A 17,346-nucleotide genomic window follows, 5' to 3' on the forward strand; every position below is an offset into this window, starting at 1 on the left:
AAGTTGGTTATCAGGTTCATTCACTCATTTGTGGAGTCTTGAGTATTGAGCCAGTTTCTGCACAGAACTGCGAGTGCATAAAGTTTTAAAATACTGGTATTCTGATACAAGACTTTTGAGTCATTAAAAAATACTTTAAGGGATACTTAAATTACTGGAAAGAAATGATAAGTTACCATTGTGTGTGTCTCATAATCAATTTTGGATGGACCAAAAGACAAGTTTAATTCAAAGCACTGAAAGTCCCTGAGAAGGCAACTCCAGGAAAATAACCCAAAGAGTAAAGGTAACTTTGAAAATAATTAAGGGCAAATAAACTCACAACAGACACAGGAGAGATGAACAGGAGAAGATCTGATAAAAGCTTCAGGGTGGGTAGGACTATTTATAAACAAGTAACTGATAACTGAAGGGAAACAGGTGAAAACAATCTAGACTTGGAGAATACAGACAGGAAGCAAACCTGAGGCAGGAAACAAAGTAAAACTGGAAACAACCGAAGGAAAGAAAACAAGAAAACACAAAGTGGCTGAGGCATGGCCAAAGAATCGGGCAGGACACTGAGGGAATTAAAAACAAATTCAAATTAAAATGGGAACCCACACCATCAGTACACATGTACCAAAACTCCACAGAAGTGATAAAGATCAAAGCAGAAGTGAGAAACTCAAATATCAAAAGCCTCAAAGACCAACAACACAAACTACAGAACCAACACAAGACAATAATCAAGACACCATGTAGCATGTGATCCCACTGCGACAACACCAGTAATCCTGGGACGGCATTTGTCTCCACAGTCTGTCTTTACTTAAGTGTTGTCTGCAACCCTAAAGTCTCTTGACTGTGTCATGCTGGACTGTGACTATAGTCTTGACAAAATCCACAGACAGACACATAAACACAAGCCAAAGTACTCAAAACTACCTGGTAGTGGTAGTAACAAGTGTCTCCAGGACCATATGTTGCCATGATAACACCACACACACACACACACACACACACACACACACACACACACACACACACACACACACACACACACACACACACACACACAAGGTGAAAACAATTTCAGCCACGACAGAGTGGCACCTGTTAGAGCAGGTGTCTCTCAGACCACATTTTGCCATGATTACACACAAACACGCACCCACACAGACTTACACAGTGGAAAGAAAACCAGCTATGTCATTAGGAGGTACTAATACATTAAAAATGGCAATAAACAAAAGGGCTTTTAGTAAAACAAAGCCAGTGTATTTAATGGCAGGCTGATAACCAAGCAGTCTGATATTTAGAACATTTTATTGATCCCAGGGGGAAAGATAAAGCTAACAAAACAGTTTTGTGTTTCTCACTCCCAGGACTTCATCAGCACTGAATATCAAATATTAGTATCAAGACAAGACCTATATCAGCCTGCTCTATCCTTTTGCTCCTGATACCTGGTGACTTTATTCAGTAATCTGAGGTCACACCACATAAAACTTTATACCCAAACCTTCACATTAAATTCAACAACTCAAAATGTCTGGCGCTTATAGAAACTGAAGTAAAAATAAAAAAAACAAAAAAAACCCAAACTTCCTTAAAATCTGTCCACAAACATATTAACACCTCCCAAAGCAGTACAGCACCTTTAGTAGTAGCTCCAGGTCCTATAAGCATCTCCAGGACCATGTGTTGCCATGATAACCACACTCAGATGCACATTCACAATCCAAAACATTTTTCAGCCACAACAGTGTCGCTGTCAGTCAAAAAATCCAACATATCTAGGGCACGACTGCTGTTGACCCCTTGAAAGGAGAACGATTGAAAGCAAAATTTATATAAAAGGTTGTTTTTGACTCCAAACTGTGTCAGAATTTGGACCCCTTTTTATTCTGGACTCCATTTATTCGTGGCTATTATCTGAAGCACATTATGATTTGGCTCTCAAATTACCCATTCATACGCTGATGGCTGCAAGCTCTCGTGAAAGTCACTGCAGGAAATGCTGGGAACAGTGTGGGGGTACTTTGGGATGGGGGCACACAGAGCCAACCATCAAACTGGAAATTTTCCAAAGAGCAGTCAAATGGTTTCTGTAGTTTATCACAGTGGGTCACACTTGCTTTGTTACACTGTAATGTGAAGAAGAAAAAAGTCCACAAAGGAGCTGCTGGTTTACTGAAAATGGATCTCAGCTAGAGTCCTGTGAAGTTATAACAAGAAATTAGGAGTGAAATTGCAGAAAGTTTGTGCAATGTTTTTCTGGCTAAATCATAAAAAGATGTTTTGTGTTATGGATTTACTTTAAATTAGATTTCACTTTAAAAACAAAACCAGACAATGCATGACAATAAAAAATCCACTGTATTGTCTCCTCGCATCCATCAGTGCAGACACACGTGCATCCAATCCAGATGAATACGCTCAGATCAAAACCCAAATTAACACTGACTCCAGTTACACACATGCAATTCTAATTATTTGCTTCACACATCAAAGGACACACAAAACCTTCCTTCATCTGCATCTCTCTTCGCAACTATTTCTCACTTTGACTCCCTCCTAATGTGTCTTGTTTCCTATATTTTTCCTCAATGCCCATCTGATTTCCTACATGTTGCATTTGCTGTTTTTCTTCTTTGTTTGACTCCACTCCATCTCTGTTTGCGCTCTTCAGGGCAAAGAGCTCCAGATCTAATCCTTTTGTCCATGTTTAAAAAATAAAAATCATTCTCTTCTTCCTCCTTCCCTCCCTTTTGTTCTTTGGGCTGTTGCCTCAGTCCTTCTATTTCGAGTATGCTGGTAATGAAGAGTGAGGAGTGGATGTGAACAGGGGAGTGAGGGAGGATGGACGCAGAGATATAGAGAGGTAATCAAAGAAAGAGGGGGAGTCAGACTGAGTCAGATGGAGAGGGATGGCAGAAAGATCAACAGTTTAACTTTGCAGGAGCAGATAAAAGGCCCTGATTCTACCTGTCAGTAGAAAAGTGCAGTTTAGAAACATACGTAAACTCACAAAGCACACATCCAGCTCTTAATATAAGTATCGAGCACTGATGTGCGAGTGTGCATATGTTTGTGTGTGCAAAACTCAATACTGTGCCCTGAATATTGGTGAAATAGATAGTTTCAGGGGCGTAATTTCCAGGGGGGTTAGGGGGGTTATGACCCCCCAAATAATCAGATCAAACCAAAATAACCCACCCAATAAAATTATGAATTATCTTGCATAAATAGGTGTTGATTTTCTTTACTCATTACCAATCTCTCTGTTTGCCACACTGCTACTCGTCTCTTCCTGTATCCATCTTTAGACTTCGGTAACTGTGCAGCAGCAGAAAAAAATTTTAATATTGTAGTAGAAAAGCGTTTGGGTTTTTAAAGCCACCCCCGATGATAATTGTGCAGGGGTTGAATTTTTTTCTATAACTCTAGTTGGGGTTCATTTTTTCCTACAGAAACTCCCACAAGCACAATTTTAAGCCTGTTATTCACTTAGCAAACTTGGTATTCATGTAATTTCACCCTGAATTACACCCCTCGCTAACCAAGCTAGCCAGCACCAGCAGCTACACCCTCCAAATTCAATCCTGATGCCGTAGCCTACACACACATATTGTTTTAGCATGCTACAAGACTGAGATCTTATTGAACGTATTGGACAATTGAAATAAACTGTATATAAAAGATAGACAAAAAAAATAACAACATTAATATGGGAGTAAGTTCAATTTGAATTCTTTCTAACGGTCAGCAGGGGGACATGTAATTGCAAAATTCCCATACTCCACGACCTCAGTACTAACTTTTCTGAGGATTTTATGGTAACAAATGTTAGTTTCAAGTCTTTCTGGTTAAAGTATGATGTTTGTTTTAGTCAAAAAGGATAAAGTAACATTTTCTTGGGCAGGTCTAACTCCATGCGGTGTGATTAACAACTACATTATGAGCATCCGGTGACCCTCGGAATCGTGGTCACATCCATCTCGCTTATGATGTCCTTGACAAAGCTAATATGACAATGACCAAAATACTCAATGCTTCAACAAACCAACATCATGGTGGTTATGTGCATCTTTCATATACAGTCTGTGCAATTCTGAAACAACAACACGGTGCTGCATGTCTCTTGCTTTCTAAATCTCACACATAGGCCAATATTTTATACAAGACAGTAAAACAGATTAACATGTATGCGTTGCTGCCCACTGCTTTATTATCATTATTACAGAAATCTGCGCTGTGCTGACATCACTGTGTATTACGCATGTGTGATGTGTAAGGTAACTGAAGAGAGACAAAAAGTATGAGAAGATAAACAGAAACACTGGAAGAACAGATTTGTTCTCATCCACATCCAACTGAGAGGCAACCAAAACCTTCCCACAATCCTCTGCTTTGGCCAAGGGTTGGTTGCTATGGTGACATCGAACCTCACAGCCTCAACAGTCCAGGAATATTTTTCAAGAAGACGTCTTTGTTTCACTTATTTATTTTTTACATTTTGCAATTTACTTCCCGTTCGTTCCGTCTTCACATTTACTCCCCTGTCAGTTTGAATCGCTGTGAATCAGTTTTTTAACTACCCATCTCTGAATCTCTCCATCTTAACCCCCTAACACCTACTCTTTAAACTAAACTGTGGTGTGTTTTCCTTCCTCTGCTCCTCTTTCTCTCTCTGACACACAAACAGAAATGCAGCAGGCAGACAAACATGCTGTCTGTCTCCAAATCCTATTTCACAGTTTGTCTGTGAAACGGGCTGTTTAATTTCCCTCCTCTCAGCAGAATGTGGCATGGAGCATTACAATGAATGGATGTGCTGCTCATTATCTCTCTCTCAAACACACACACACACACACACACACACACACACACACACACACACACACAAAAATGGAAAAATACTCACACAGGCGCACATTCACGGATGAGTAAATGCAAACACGTGCATGCATGGATGTGTCTGGATGCAACACGCTAACATATACCCACAGAGGGCTCGCTCTCCCTCTCTGTTTGGTCTGAACCAGTGGTGTCGCCAGAAACATTTCCAGAGTCCAGATGGGGCCACTGAAAATGTGAAGTCGGTTCACCACAAACCAAAAGACATAAACTTTAGGCGTAGTTAAAAAGAAACATCCGCACACACCTGTTTCTCTCCGCTGGGCCTTTTGTGTGACAGCAGCAGTTCCACGGCACCCACCACCTCCTTCCTGATGGCGTACAGCAGGGCGTCGCCCGTGTGGATGCCGTGGTCGAGCAGGAGCTCCATGATCTCCAGGTTCTCGTTCTCGATGGCGATGAGGAGAGCACTGCGGCCCAGCGGGTCCAGACAGTTCACATCCATGTTGTAGTACACCTCTGCTTCGCGAAGGGCATGTTTCACTCCCGCATAGTCACCTACAGGAAGAGGATAGTTGAAGTGTGCAGGTGGCTAACCATGCTTCATCAAAAATTTCACTTTCTCACCCAAATTATTCTTTATGTGTCTACTGATGTGAAAGTCTGTAAAATACAAATCTGTCAGGGAGCTAATGCCAATACAGATATGTGTATGATATATATGCTTATTCATTTATACTTAAATATATATATTTATACACACAAACTCCTCGAAGAAGGGCCCACGCAGGTTTGTGATGAAATAAATGCCATCAAACTACATTTAAAATGCGGATATGAATAAAATATGTATAACAAAATAATTAAAAAAAAAAAGCAGGGTAAGGTATCCTGAGAAAGGGCTAGTTACTGTGCAACTTACTATTGTTGTTTGTTGAAAAGCACTGTACATGTGTGTATGACTAGTATCTAATGTATAATGATCTTTTTAAAAGCAGGGGTGTCAAACATAAGGCCTGGGAGCCAGAATTGGCCTTGCAAAGACACTTTGGAAAATGTGAAGGAGTGTAAAGATTTTCAACTTTTAACTGTGTTTTCAGGAGTTGAAGAACAAAACAAAAACAAAAATCATTATAAATACGGAATAGTCTGGATGATGGAGCTACATGAACTACTGTACTATTACACATTTATTATGCATCCTGTACTTTTTGTTACATTAAGACATCTCAGGGATTAAATATTTAGCTAAATATCTTTACGCTAGAAAATGGAGTTTCATTTGGCCCACGATGTAAACTTATTTAAGGTTGTCTTCATTTTTGTGTTTGAAATATGTTGATGAACTTGATTTAAACTTAATGCTACGTTGCTGTATAAGCTGCATGCAGGACTCTTGTGAAAACCTTTCCTGTGTTTCTTACAACTGGTTGCAGGAAAGTGACATATTTAGAAAGCATAGTCAGGTCGGCAAGTGTTTGGAAAATGACACTTTTTGCTCTGCATGAGCATCACCCAGTGCTGTGTTTACTTCCTTAAGGTGCTCTGCTAGGCCTCTACTCCAGCTGCTTTCAGTTGGTACTTTTCTGTGGGTCTCTCTGCCTTCAGATTTGACTTTAGAGTAAAATGCTCTGTAAGGTTGTGATCAGGTGACTGAACTCATTTCTTTGCTTTGAGAAACTCTTGGGTTGCTTTTGCAGTAGACTTCACGCTATGAAGCTGTGTCCGATTAGTCAATGAATTTCTGGTTGCAGCATCTTGTTCAAGGACGTTTGCTGCAGCACACGTTGCAGAGACACCTGTGTACTGACACACTGACTGAGCAGCTGCTCAGCTATCAGAAAGTATACAGGGAGTGCAGAATTATTAGGCAAGTTGTATTTTTGAGGAATAATGTTATTATTGAACAACAACCATGTTCTCAATGAACCCAAAAAACTCATTAATATCAAAGCTGAATGTTTGTGGAAGTAGTTTTTAGTTTGTTTTTAGTTTTAGCTATTTTAGGGGGATATCTGTGTGTGCAGGTGACTATTACTGTGCATAATTATTAGGCAACTTAACAAAAAATAAATATATACCCATTTCAATTATATATTTTTACCAGTGAAACCAATATAACATCTCCACATTCACAAATATACATTTCTGACATTCAAAAACAAAACAAAAACAAATCAGCGACCAATATAGCCACCTTTCTTTGCAAGGACACTCAAAAGCCTGCCATCCATGGATTCTGTCAGTGTTTTGATCTGTTCACCATCAACATTGCGTGCAGCAGCAACCACAGCCTCCCAGACACTGTTCAGAGAGGTGTACTGTTTTCCCTCCTTGTAAATCTCACATTTGATGATGGACCACAGGTTCTCAATGGGGTTCAGATCAGGTGAACAAGGTGGCCATGTCATTAGTTTTTCTTCTTTTATACCCTTTCTTGCCAGCCACGCTGTGGAGTACTTGGACGCGTGTGATGGAGCATTGTCCTGCATGAAAATCATGTTTTTCTTGAAGGATGCAGACTTCTTCCTGTACCACTGCTTGAAGAAGGTGTCTTCCAGAAACTGGCAGTAGGACTGGGAGTTGAGCTTGACTCCATCCTCAACCCGAAAAGGCCCCACAAGCTCATCTTTGATGATACCAGCCCAAACCAGTACTCCACCTTGCTGGCGTCTGAGTCGGACTGGAGCTCTCTGCCCTTTACCAATCCAGCCACGCGCCCATCCATCTGGCCCATCAAGACTCACTCTCATTTCATCAGTCCATAAAACCTTAGAAAAAACAGTCTTGAGATATTTCTTGGCCCAGTCTGGACGTTTCAGCTTGTGTGTCTTGTTCAGTGGTGGTCGTCTTTCAGCCTTTCTTACCTTGGCCATGTCTCTGAGTATTGCACACCTTGTGCTTTTGGGCACTCCAGTGATGTTGCAGCTCTGAAATATGGCCAAACTGGTGGCAAGTGGCATCTTGGCAGCTGCACGCTTGACTTTTCTCAGTTCATGGGCAGTTATTTTGCGCCTTGGTTTTTCCACACGCTTCTTGCGACCCTGTTGACTATTTTGAATGAAACGCTTGATTGTTCAATGATCACGCTTCAGAAGCTTTGCAATTTTGAGACTGCTGCATCCCTCTGCAAGATATCTCACTATTTTTGACCTTTCTGAGCCTGTCAAGTCCTTCTTTTGACCCATTTTGCCAAAGGAAAGGAAGTTGCCTAATAATTATGCACACCTGATATAGGGTGTTGATGTCATTAGACCACACCCCTTCTCATTACAGAGATGCACATCACCTAATATGCTTAATTGGTAGTAGGCTTTCGAGCCTATACAGCTTGGAGTAAGACAACATGCATGAAGAGGATGATGTGGACAAAATACTCATTTGCCTAACAATTCTGCACTCCCTGTAAACTCAGCATCATTTAACGGGTGAGTGGATCAGTAGAATGCATTTATGGAGGCAACTATGCGGCTAAAAAAAAGAAGATGGCTGTGCAAGGCTGTGTGTGCATTTACCTTTCTCTACAGCTGTGAGGTAGGCCCGCTCCTCAGCAGACAGCTCCACCTCAGCACGGACAATCTGAAGTGGGATGCGGTCGCGGTACGGCGAATATGTCGCCTAAACCACAAAAACAGAGGACGCCAACATGAGGCAAACTGCATGTAAGTAGCGACATGAACAAAAAACAAAAAAACATATGAGCCAGCTATGTTATTGAACTAATGCACGTGCAAAATAAATTTTCACCAAAGTTGCACCCGTGTAGTGGTGGGTACACAGTTGTTTTGCCAAAATACAGCCATCATGGCCATACATTTAGTTTTTTAATAATTTATTTAAAACTGTTCTTTTTCCCAGAGTGGTCTAACTGTACAGCTTTAATGACTTTACACAAAAACAAGACCTGGGTGTACAACTTATAACTTATTTTGAATTTAGAGTCAACAGTATACATACAGGCTCAAATATATACATACCATTATATACCATTTATATCTGGCACAACTTGCATAATTTTGGCTGGATATTTGACAGCTCTCGGTGGTCAAATGTAAGCCTTGGTGGAGTTTGAAGCATAGTTAATTCGTTTTTAACAGGGTTGAAATCGAACCTTAATATTAGCCTGCTTTATCCACTCTAAACCCACTTCAGGTGTGTGAGGTGAACTTGAAGAATTAGGAGATAGCACTCCTCCTCCATCATTTTATCCACTTTACTACCAGTGGCAAAAAACAGCCCCAGAGCATGACGCTACAATCACCATGCTCGCCAGCTGATGTAGTGGTCTTAGGTCTGAAAGCCTAATTATTACTTCTCCAAACAAACCTCTTGTCTTTGTTGCCAAATAGCTCAATCAGCTGACCATAAACCTTTCCTGCAGATGGCATTTGGCTTGACTATGTGGGCAGCTGCAAATTTCAGTCGAGCCTTGAGCAAAGGATTTAAAGCTGGCTTCACTGTGGACAGTAACCCTGGTGTTCCAGCAGTTTCCAGTTCATGCCAGGCTTATGCTCTGGTATTTCCTGGGTTGATTCTTAGCATCCTAGCCAATTTGCTCTCAACTGAGAGTGACAGTTTGGGTCTAAGCAAAGTGGTGAAACATCCAAATTGCTTGTTTCATGCAACTGTTTGAACTGATGATCTTGGAATCAGCAGTCGTTTTAAGCTCTTAGTTTTTTGGACATTCCCAGTGTTCTGATGTTTACTCAATCCAATGACCACTGTCAAACAAACATTTTATATGTGTAACGAGCAACTACCAGCTGTAGTCAAATGTATACTTTCCACCCTCTGTTGACAAAAACAGCATTTATAAAAATTTCAAATGTGTGTAAAAATTTGTGTTTTTTTTAATGTCATTAAAGATGTTTGCTGTACTATTATTATTATTATTATTATTATTATTATTATTATTATTATTATTCAGAATAGTTCACAGAAATCAGTAAAGGCATCAAACTAATACGAAATTCATTCTTACGATGAGCAGATTTAAAATGACAACAATTTTAACTTTATTGTTAATTAATTGATTTTTTTGTTTATGTTATTCGGAAACTATACGAAAAACATTAACATTGAAATTTGTGTTGATAATGTATATCTAGAAAGGGTTAATACCATAAAATTTCTTGGTGTAATCATTAATCAGGCCTGTTGGAAATCACACATCACTTATGTGAGGGGAAAGTTAGCTCGGGGCATTGCTGTCGTGGGGAAAGCAAAACAATTTCTGGATAGGAAAACATTGTATGTGTTATATTGTGCTTTACTATTACCATACGTGAGTTATTGTGTAGAGGTTTGGGGAAATACATATAAAAGTAATATTCAGACTATAATCATAATGCAGAAAAGGGCTATTAGACTAATAAATCAGGAGGGGTATAGGGCTCACACAAACACACTTTTTATTAAGACGGTGAAGTTTAAAACAGTGCAAATAATATATAAGGCAAGGAAAGGGATGTTACAAATCCAAATAAGTAAATGGTTCTTAGAAAGAGAAGGGAGGTATAATTGTAGAGGGAAGTGGAAATTAAAATTGCAAAGAGTAAAAACAACATTGAAAAGGATGTCTATTTCAATAGCGGGAGTTAAATTCTGGAATGAGTTACAAGAAGAAATAAAGGTTAGTAGTGATACTAACCAGTTTAAAATAAAACTCAAAAAATAAATTTTAAATAAGTATAAGAATGAAGAAAAGGCAATTAATGAAATGAAATGAAAGCAATATTAGGAAATCTTCTGTCTCTCTTGGCCACTTAAAGGGATCAGAAGCAGTTCTCATGATGACTGGAAAATGAAACTACTACCATTGGATAGTTTTTTTTTTTAATACTTCAGTGTATTTTAATGTGTTTTTCTTAGGGCAATGTGCTAAAAATTATTTCTGTCTTTAAGATACAGTTCATCTACCATCATCAATCAACAAGATGCAAGCACACTGAAACTCTCCAAGTGAAGCCTTTTCACTCAGGTATCTTCTCCACACACCACTGTAAACCCAGCAGAGTGATGGAGAGGCTGAAACACCAACGTGTCTGCTTTGTGCAATTCAGAACTTCTAACTTTGTGGAGATGAACAAGTTCCAATTACGAGAATGAGGTTAATTTTACAAATCAGCACATCTTGTAAGTTGGTTTCAGGATCAAGAACGAGACTGTTTGACTCACCTTTTTGTAGTACAACTGTGTCATGGGATTCATCTGGCCAGTCTGGAAAAAGGAAGAGAGAGCTGTGTTACTACCACGAGTGGAGCAAAAACAGTGTGAGGTGAAAGACAGGCGTGTGGACGGCTGCACAGGTTTGGTCCAGTTATCATTACGGTCAACAGCTGAAGCCACAAGAGCGGTTGCGAAAGAAAACTCACAGAGGTTAATCGAATAACGTGCAACCCCAAGCTCAGGATTGCGGACACCTGAAGTCTGCTTAAAACCAGACTCGTCAGTTCATGGACATTTTCCACTTGAGGACTTTTGCTTCTGGCCACGGAGAGAGCTTAAGCATTATCGAGGAAGAGCTTTTACTACTGCTGCAATCGTAGCACACAATGCTCCATGAGTCATGTTGTTCACACTGACACAGCACATATGCTTTTTATGACGATCATTTTATTTCTGTGCCATTTTCACTCAATGGTGTTATCATTAAAGGAGAACCATCACCTCATAACTTCAGGTTTTATGTAAAAATATTCAGGCTTTATATTTTCTGCAGGGAAGTAATCTCGTGAACAGCTGTTTCTAAATCTCAGGTACAATCCACACAAGAAACGCTAAAGATAATTCTGCCACTCCACCAACAAAAAACTGAAAAAGGATTTACTCCATGCTCATTTACTCAATACACGTTTCAGATCATCAAACAAATTTAGCATAAGACAAAGATAACCGAGAAAAAAACTGCATTTTTTAAATGCCCCCGCCATTTCAGGCTGGGAAAAGTTTGCAAACCGTTACCGTCTAATTTCTAAATAAAGAATGTCAAAATGCTGCAATCAATAAGTAAGTCTGCACCAATGAGTGCAACTCACCTCTGACACGACTCTTTGCAATAAGGGACTCGACCCACTCAAGTGCAGACATTTTTACATAAAAAGCAAGCATGCCAAATGCCGATGTAAGTTTATTATTATTTGTATGGGAATTTTTTGAATTTCTGTTTTAAATCTATGAGGTTTGCAGCACTACACTGAATTTGCACTTCTGTGTATTTAGATGGACAGACAGCGAATTTTGTCTATTTATAACCGTTGACTGCTTTATTCTCACAGACTTAATATAATTGCCAGGTTGACCCCATTCGAATCGTAACATAACAGCATGCGGACTAGTCTCTCTTTACCACTATCTTGTTGCGCTAAAGCTACTTTGAAGAAGGCAAAAGTGTGACTGGTTGCAGACCTGGTTCCGGTCTTAGAAGGAGCCACTTCAAAAGGAAATGAGATCACAAATTCACTGCACACAGTTACAGCAATAACTGTGCTCTTTCTTTGGTCTCCAACCACAAAATGCTATAATTGTAGCATTGAGCAGGTTCACTCTCAGTGACATCATGTGGAGCAAAGAGTAGAAAAAAAGAGCCTGAGAGCTTTTCGCTCATAGGGACTCCTTCCATATACAAATACAATATGAAGATTCATTGTAGTAACAACACATGTATGACAGAAAATAAGGAAAAACATAACAGGTAACCAACACCGATGTCTTTACAGAAACCATTAAGTAATTCTACTGGATTTACAGTCACTGTGGAAGACTTTAAAAGCAGCAATGAAGACCTAATATCTTCAAATCTACTTATGGCTTCAGCTAATTCTACCTGATACTTAAAGAGAAGCTGACACAATGAGCGACTGATGAACGAGTGGACAGCTGGAGCAGTGCAGAGTAGCGAATCCACATACATTCAGCACAATACACAGCATGCAGGATAAGCCTCCAGTATTAGTGTCTCCAGACTCATTAATACATGTAATCCCCATGAACCACTGACTCCTAGAGAATGTTTAGAAGCTCTTCATATTTGCACATCTGTGCGTGTGATTGTGTATGTTACAAATCACATAGACACTGCACAGTAATTACCCCACAGTTGTTTACTTTAACAGTAAGCATTGAGGATGTTTTCCTACACTGTGTGACATCCGCCTTTAGGTCAGGAGATGCACACGCCTACAGTACAGCCAGGGCTAATCTAAAGAAGGGCATCAAAAAAGCCAAACACCATTACAAAAAGAAGGTAGAAGAACACTTCTCCAACTCCAACCCCCGACGCATGTGGCAAGGACTCCAGACCATTACAGACTACAGGACCACCAAACCCTCCCCCGCATCCTCTGATGTCTCCTTCCTCAACGAGCTCAAAAACTTTTATGCTCGTTTTGAGCGAGGGAACCCCACAACCACAACCAAAGCAGACGTGACGCCAGACCACCAACCTCTGACTCTCTCCCCCACCGATGTAGGAGCGGTGCTGAGCAGGATCAATGTCCACAAGGCTGCAGGTCCTGATGGCATCCCCGGGCGTGTTCTCAGAGTGTGTTCTGGGGAGCTTGCAGGAGTGCTCACAGACATATTCAATCTGTCCTTGGCCCACACTGTGGTACCGGCCTGCTTCAAATCCACCTCCATCGTCCCGATACCCAAAAACTCCAACCCATCTTGCCTCAATGACTACCACCCAGTAGCACTCACCCCCATCATGACTAAGTGCTTAGAGCAGCTGGTCCTAGCACACTTCAAATCCTGTCTCCCCCCCACCCTGGACCCCCACCAATTCGCATACCGCCAGAACAGGAGCACAGAGGATGCAGTCTCCATCGCACTGCACTCTGTCCTCTCACACCTGGACAACAACAACACCTACGCCAGAATGCTGTTTATAGACTTCAGTTCAGCATTCAATACAATCTACCCCTCACAACTCATCAGGAAACTGACAGACCTGGGCATCAGTTCCCTCATCTGCAAATGGTTACTGGACTTCCTGACCAACTGCCCCCAACATGTCCGGCTGGATAACTGCTGCTCATCTACCATCACAATGAACACCGGTGTACCACAAGGCTGTGTGATGAGCCCTTTCCTCTACTCCCTCTTCACCCACAACTGCAGACCTGCTGATGGTTCCAACACCATCATTAAGTTTGCAGATGACACCACGGTGATTGGCCTCATCAGTGACAACGATGAGGCCGCCTACAGGGAGGAGGTGGATCGTCTGGCTGAGTGATGCGACAGAAACAACCTGCTGCTTAACACCGAGAAGACCAAGGAGCTCATCGTGGACTACAGGAGGAATGCTGAGCCACATCCACCCATCCACATTAAGGGGACGGCTGTGGAGCGTGTGAGCAGCTTCAAGTTCCTGGGAGTCCACATCTCCGAGGATCTCACCTGGACGACCAACTGCTCCAAGCTGGTCAAGAAGGCTCACCAGCGCCTCTTCTTCTTGAGGACTCTGAGGAAGAACCACCTGTCCTCAGACATCCTGGTGAACTTCTATCGCTGCACCATCGAGAGCATCCTGACCAACTGTATAACAATCTGGTACGGGAACTGCTCTGCCTCGGACCGGAAGGCGTTGCAGAGGGTCGTGAAAACTGCCCAGCGCATCGCCGGAGCACCACTTCCTGCCATGAAAGACATCTACAGGAAGCGGTGTCTGAAAAGGGCTGGGAAAATCATCAAAGACCCCAGTCACCCATCACATGGACTCTTCACCCTCCTGCCCTCTGGGAGGCACTACAGGAGCCTCCGGATTAAGACCACCAGGTACCGGAACAGCTTCTTCCCCACAGCTGTCAGACTCCTGAACTCTGCCTCCTGACATCTGACCCACGTTAACACATGGACTGAACACACACACACACCCACAATGGACAACCGTACCCTCAAACACACAATAATAACATGGACTGAACCACCACTCACAACCACTAGCACTTTATATAGCCTCTGTAGAAACTATCTACACCCTCACTTATCTTAACTGCACTACTGTATAGCTCTGTGTAAATAATCATTCTGTACATTCGATAATTTTTAACCCTACAACTGTTTACAACTTGCATAGTTCCCATTTCTGTATAGCTGTATATCCCAGATTTCTGTAAAGTTATTTATTTCATATTCTGTATAGTTTTTCATATTTATATCCTGTACATAGCCTGTACATAGCTTGTACTCACTACAGCCTGTACATACTTATAGTTATAGAATATTCACAACATACTTCATACCGTGTACATTATAACATACCATAATAGACCCATTTCTGTAATATACTCACATATCTATATTATTGCTTATTCGTTGCCCTGTACCTGTGCATGTGCAATGACAATAAAGTTGAATTCTATTCTATTCTATTCTATTAATAATCCAGCGGTAGGAAGCCATCAGAATGAGAGGGGGAAAAATGCAGATAACAATCTTCACGTGTCTTTGAGTAAGAAAGAGCAAATTAATGAAGCTGCTGGTTTGAATACTGATGTAAGCAAAGTAGTTAAGATCTTACTCGCTAATTACTGCTGTGGTGCTTCTGTGTGAAAGAAAAAAACACAACTCTTTAGTCAAAAAAGAGCAGTTCTGTAAGTCAGGAGAGACAACAGAATGAAAACGGTGGAAATCAGCACTGTGTTACATCTGAATATCATTAGTCACACAAGTTAAACAGAGGCCAGGGGCAAACTGCAGTCAGCACAGGTGCTCATTTCCAGCTGTTCTCTCAACCGTATAAACACCCGAGGAGGTAAAAATAAAGCACAGACTGCAGAGTTATGCAGAGCTGACTGCAGTAAACAGGGAAGGCTTTTGAGAGCTGGTTCTTAAAGCTCTGATGCCAACAAACTTAATAAGGAACCTTTAATCACCCTTTGCTCGCCCTCGTTTTTAACTGACGGTTGCTCTTTAGAAAAGCTGCTATTGTAAGTGGTGGATCAGATCAGCTGTGGCAAACCCAGATCACATTAGTTCAACACTTTAATCTGTGGATGTTCAGTTAGACATGTTTGTGTGGGGCTGGAACTTATCCCAACAGTTAGTCCAACCAGGACAAGTAAACAAATGGTCACATCCATGCCTACACCTAATATAGAATCGACAATTAACCTAACAGACAATCAACATTTAAAATGGCCTGCATCATGTAAGACTAATGTTAGGTGTCTGCTTAGGATAATTCGAAGCTTATTAAGTTACTGATGGCCTAGAGACCAGTTAGCAACCCCTTGAAACATTTGGTCACTAAGGCACAACTAGTCCTAAGTGGTTGGCGACTGCAGTCAGGTTGCTGCCAAGTGAAAACCGGTTCACAAAGAACTGCAGCAAAAAAACATTTGTGATTACTTTGGTTGTTACCACAATCCCCTGCTTACCCACAGTTTGCATGGAAGATACCAACTTGTCTCCAATCACTTGCCAACCAACCATTAAGAAGTCCTAAAAATTGGAAAAATCTAAACCAGAAACGGGAAATCTTTGCCTTCAAAGTAAAAGTTGTGGCACATCATGAAACCACCATTTTTCAAAGGGTGCGACTCTTACATTTAAGGCAAATGGTTATACTTTCTGGTTTGTGTCACACTTTTCACAATTTCCCTTCCATAGCAACTTCCACAAGACTTCTATACAAAATATATGCGACTTCAATTTTTTTTCTTCCCACTCTCACCAAGTGCTTGGTCATTTAGGAATTTGCATAGTTTGGTTTTTCTGAATTGCTGAAGGGCTTTTAACTTATAATATTTTATACATTTTATATTGTAACTGGCTTAGACATAATTGTTGAGTCTTTAAAAACAACTAAAAATAAAAAATGCTGATGATGAGCTTAATTGTCACATTAAGATAAGAAGAACACTAGTAAGCAACGGAGTTCTTCAAGTTCTAAAGGCTTTAAATGTAGACTCCAGTGATGCTCCAGTCTGTGACCAGCACACAGACTTATGGACATAATCTTGCAGATGATGACAGATATGCTAATGTCACAGATGTGGGTTAGGACTCAGTCTGACACTGTAAAATGAACCTATTATTGCTGCACCGATATAAATCTGCATTTCAACAAGGCTGTAATTGGTTTGGCGACGCAGCAGAGAGGGAAGAAGATGCTGATGGAGCACAGAGAGATATTTTTAGAGGCTCTGCCATTTGAACATGAAGAATGGAAAAAAAAAAGCACTGGGCTTTATTTGGTGAGGGGTATGAGCAGACCTGGTTTTACAACAGTGACTGAGGAGAAAAAAGAAGAAGTGCCTGCTGGTCACAAATAATGATATAGTTCTTGTACTTTGTTCAGGTGTAGCTAATTTCACAGTTCATTATCTTCGGTGTGTAAACATTAAATGGCACATCTCAGAAGACAATAAAGAGTCAGAACTTGATTGCTGGAGAAAATGGCAACAACAACTCAGTCTGCCATCAGTCTGAGACTGAATGGGGTCAAGTTGGCAATGTGTTTGTGATAATTCAGTGATTAACTGTGATAAATCAGCA

The 17,346-nt window shown here is 40.9% G+C and overlaps 1 protein-coding gene across 1 annotated transcript in view; it reads right to left on the reverse strand.

The window, feature by feature from the left end:
- trpc5a (transient receptor potential cation channel, subfamily C, member 5a) overlaps positions 1–17,346 on the reverse strand; it is a gene marked incomplete at its 5' end in the record, with an annotated part of 130,521 nt that overhangs the window by 95,581 nt on the left and 17,594 nt on the right. The window contains 3 exons of the mRNA XM_082528691.1: positions 5,150–5,400; positions 8,358–8,460; positions 11,020–11,061. Coding sequence (XP_082384817.1) covers positions 5,150–5,400; positions 8,358–8,460; positions 11,020–11,061 — 396 coding nt within the window. The remainder of the gene's footprint in view (positions 1–5,149; positions 5,401–8,357; positions 8,461–11,019; positions 11,062–17,346) is intronic.

The sequence above is a fragment of the Aulonocara stuartgranti genome (assembly GCF_965226115.1).
Source record: "Aulonocara stuartgranti genome assembly, chromosome: 3".
Classification (NCBI taxonomy): domain Eukaryota; kingdom Metazoa; phylum Chordata; class Actinopteri; order Cichliformes; family Cichlidae; genus Aulonocara; species Aulonocara stuartgranti.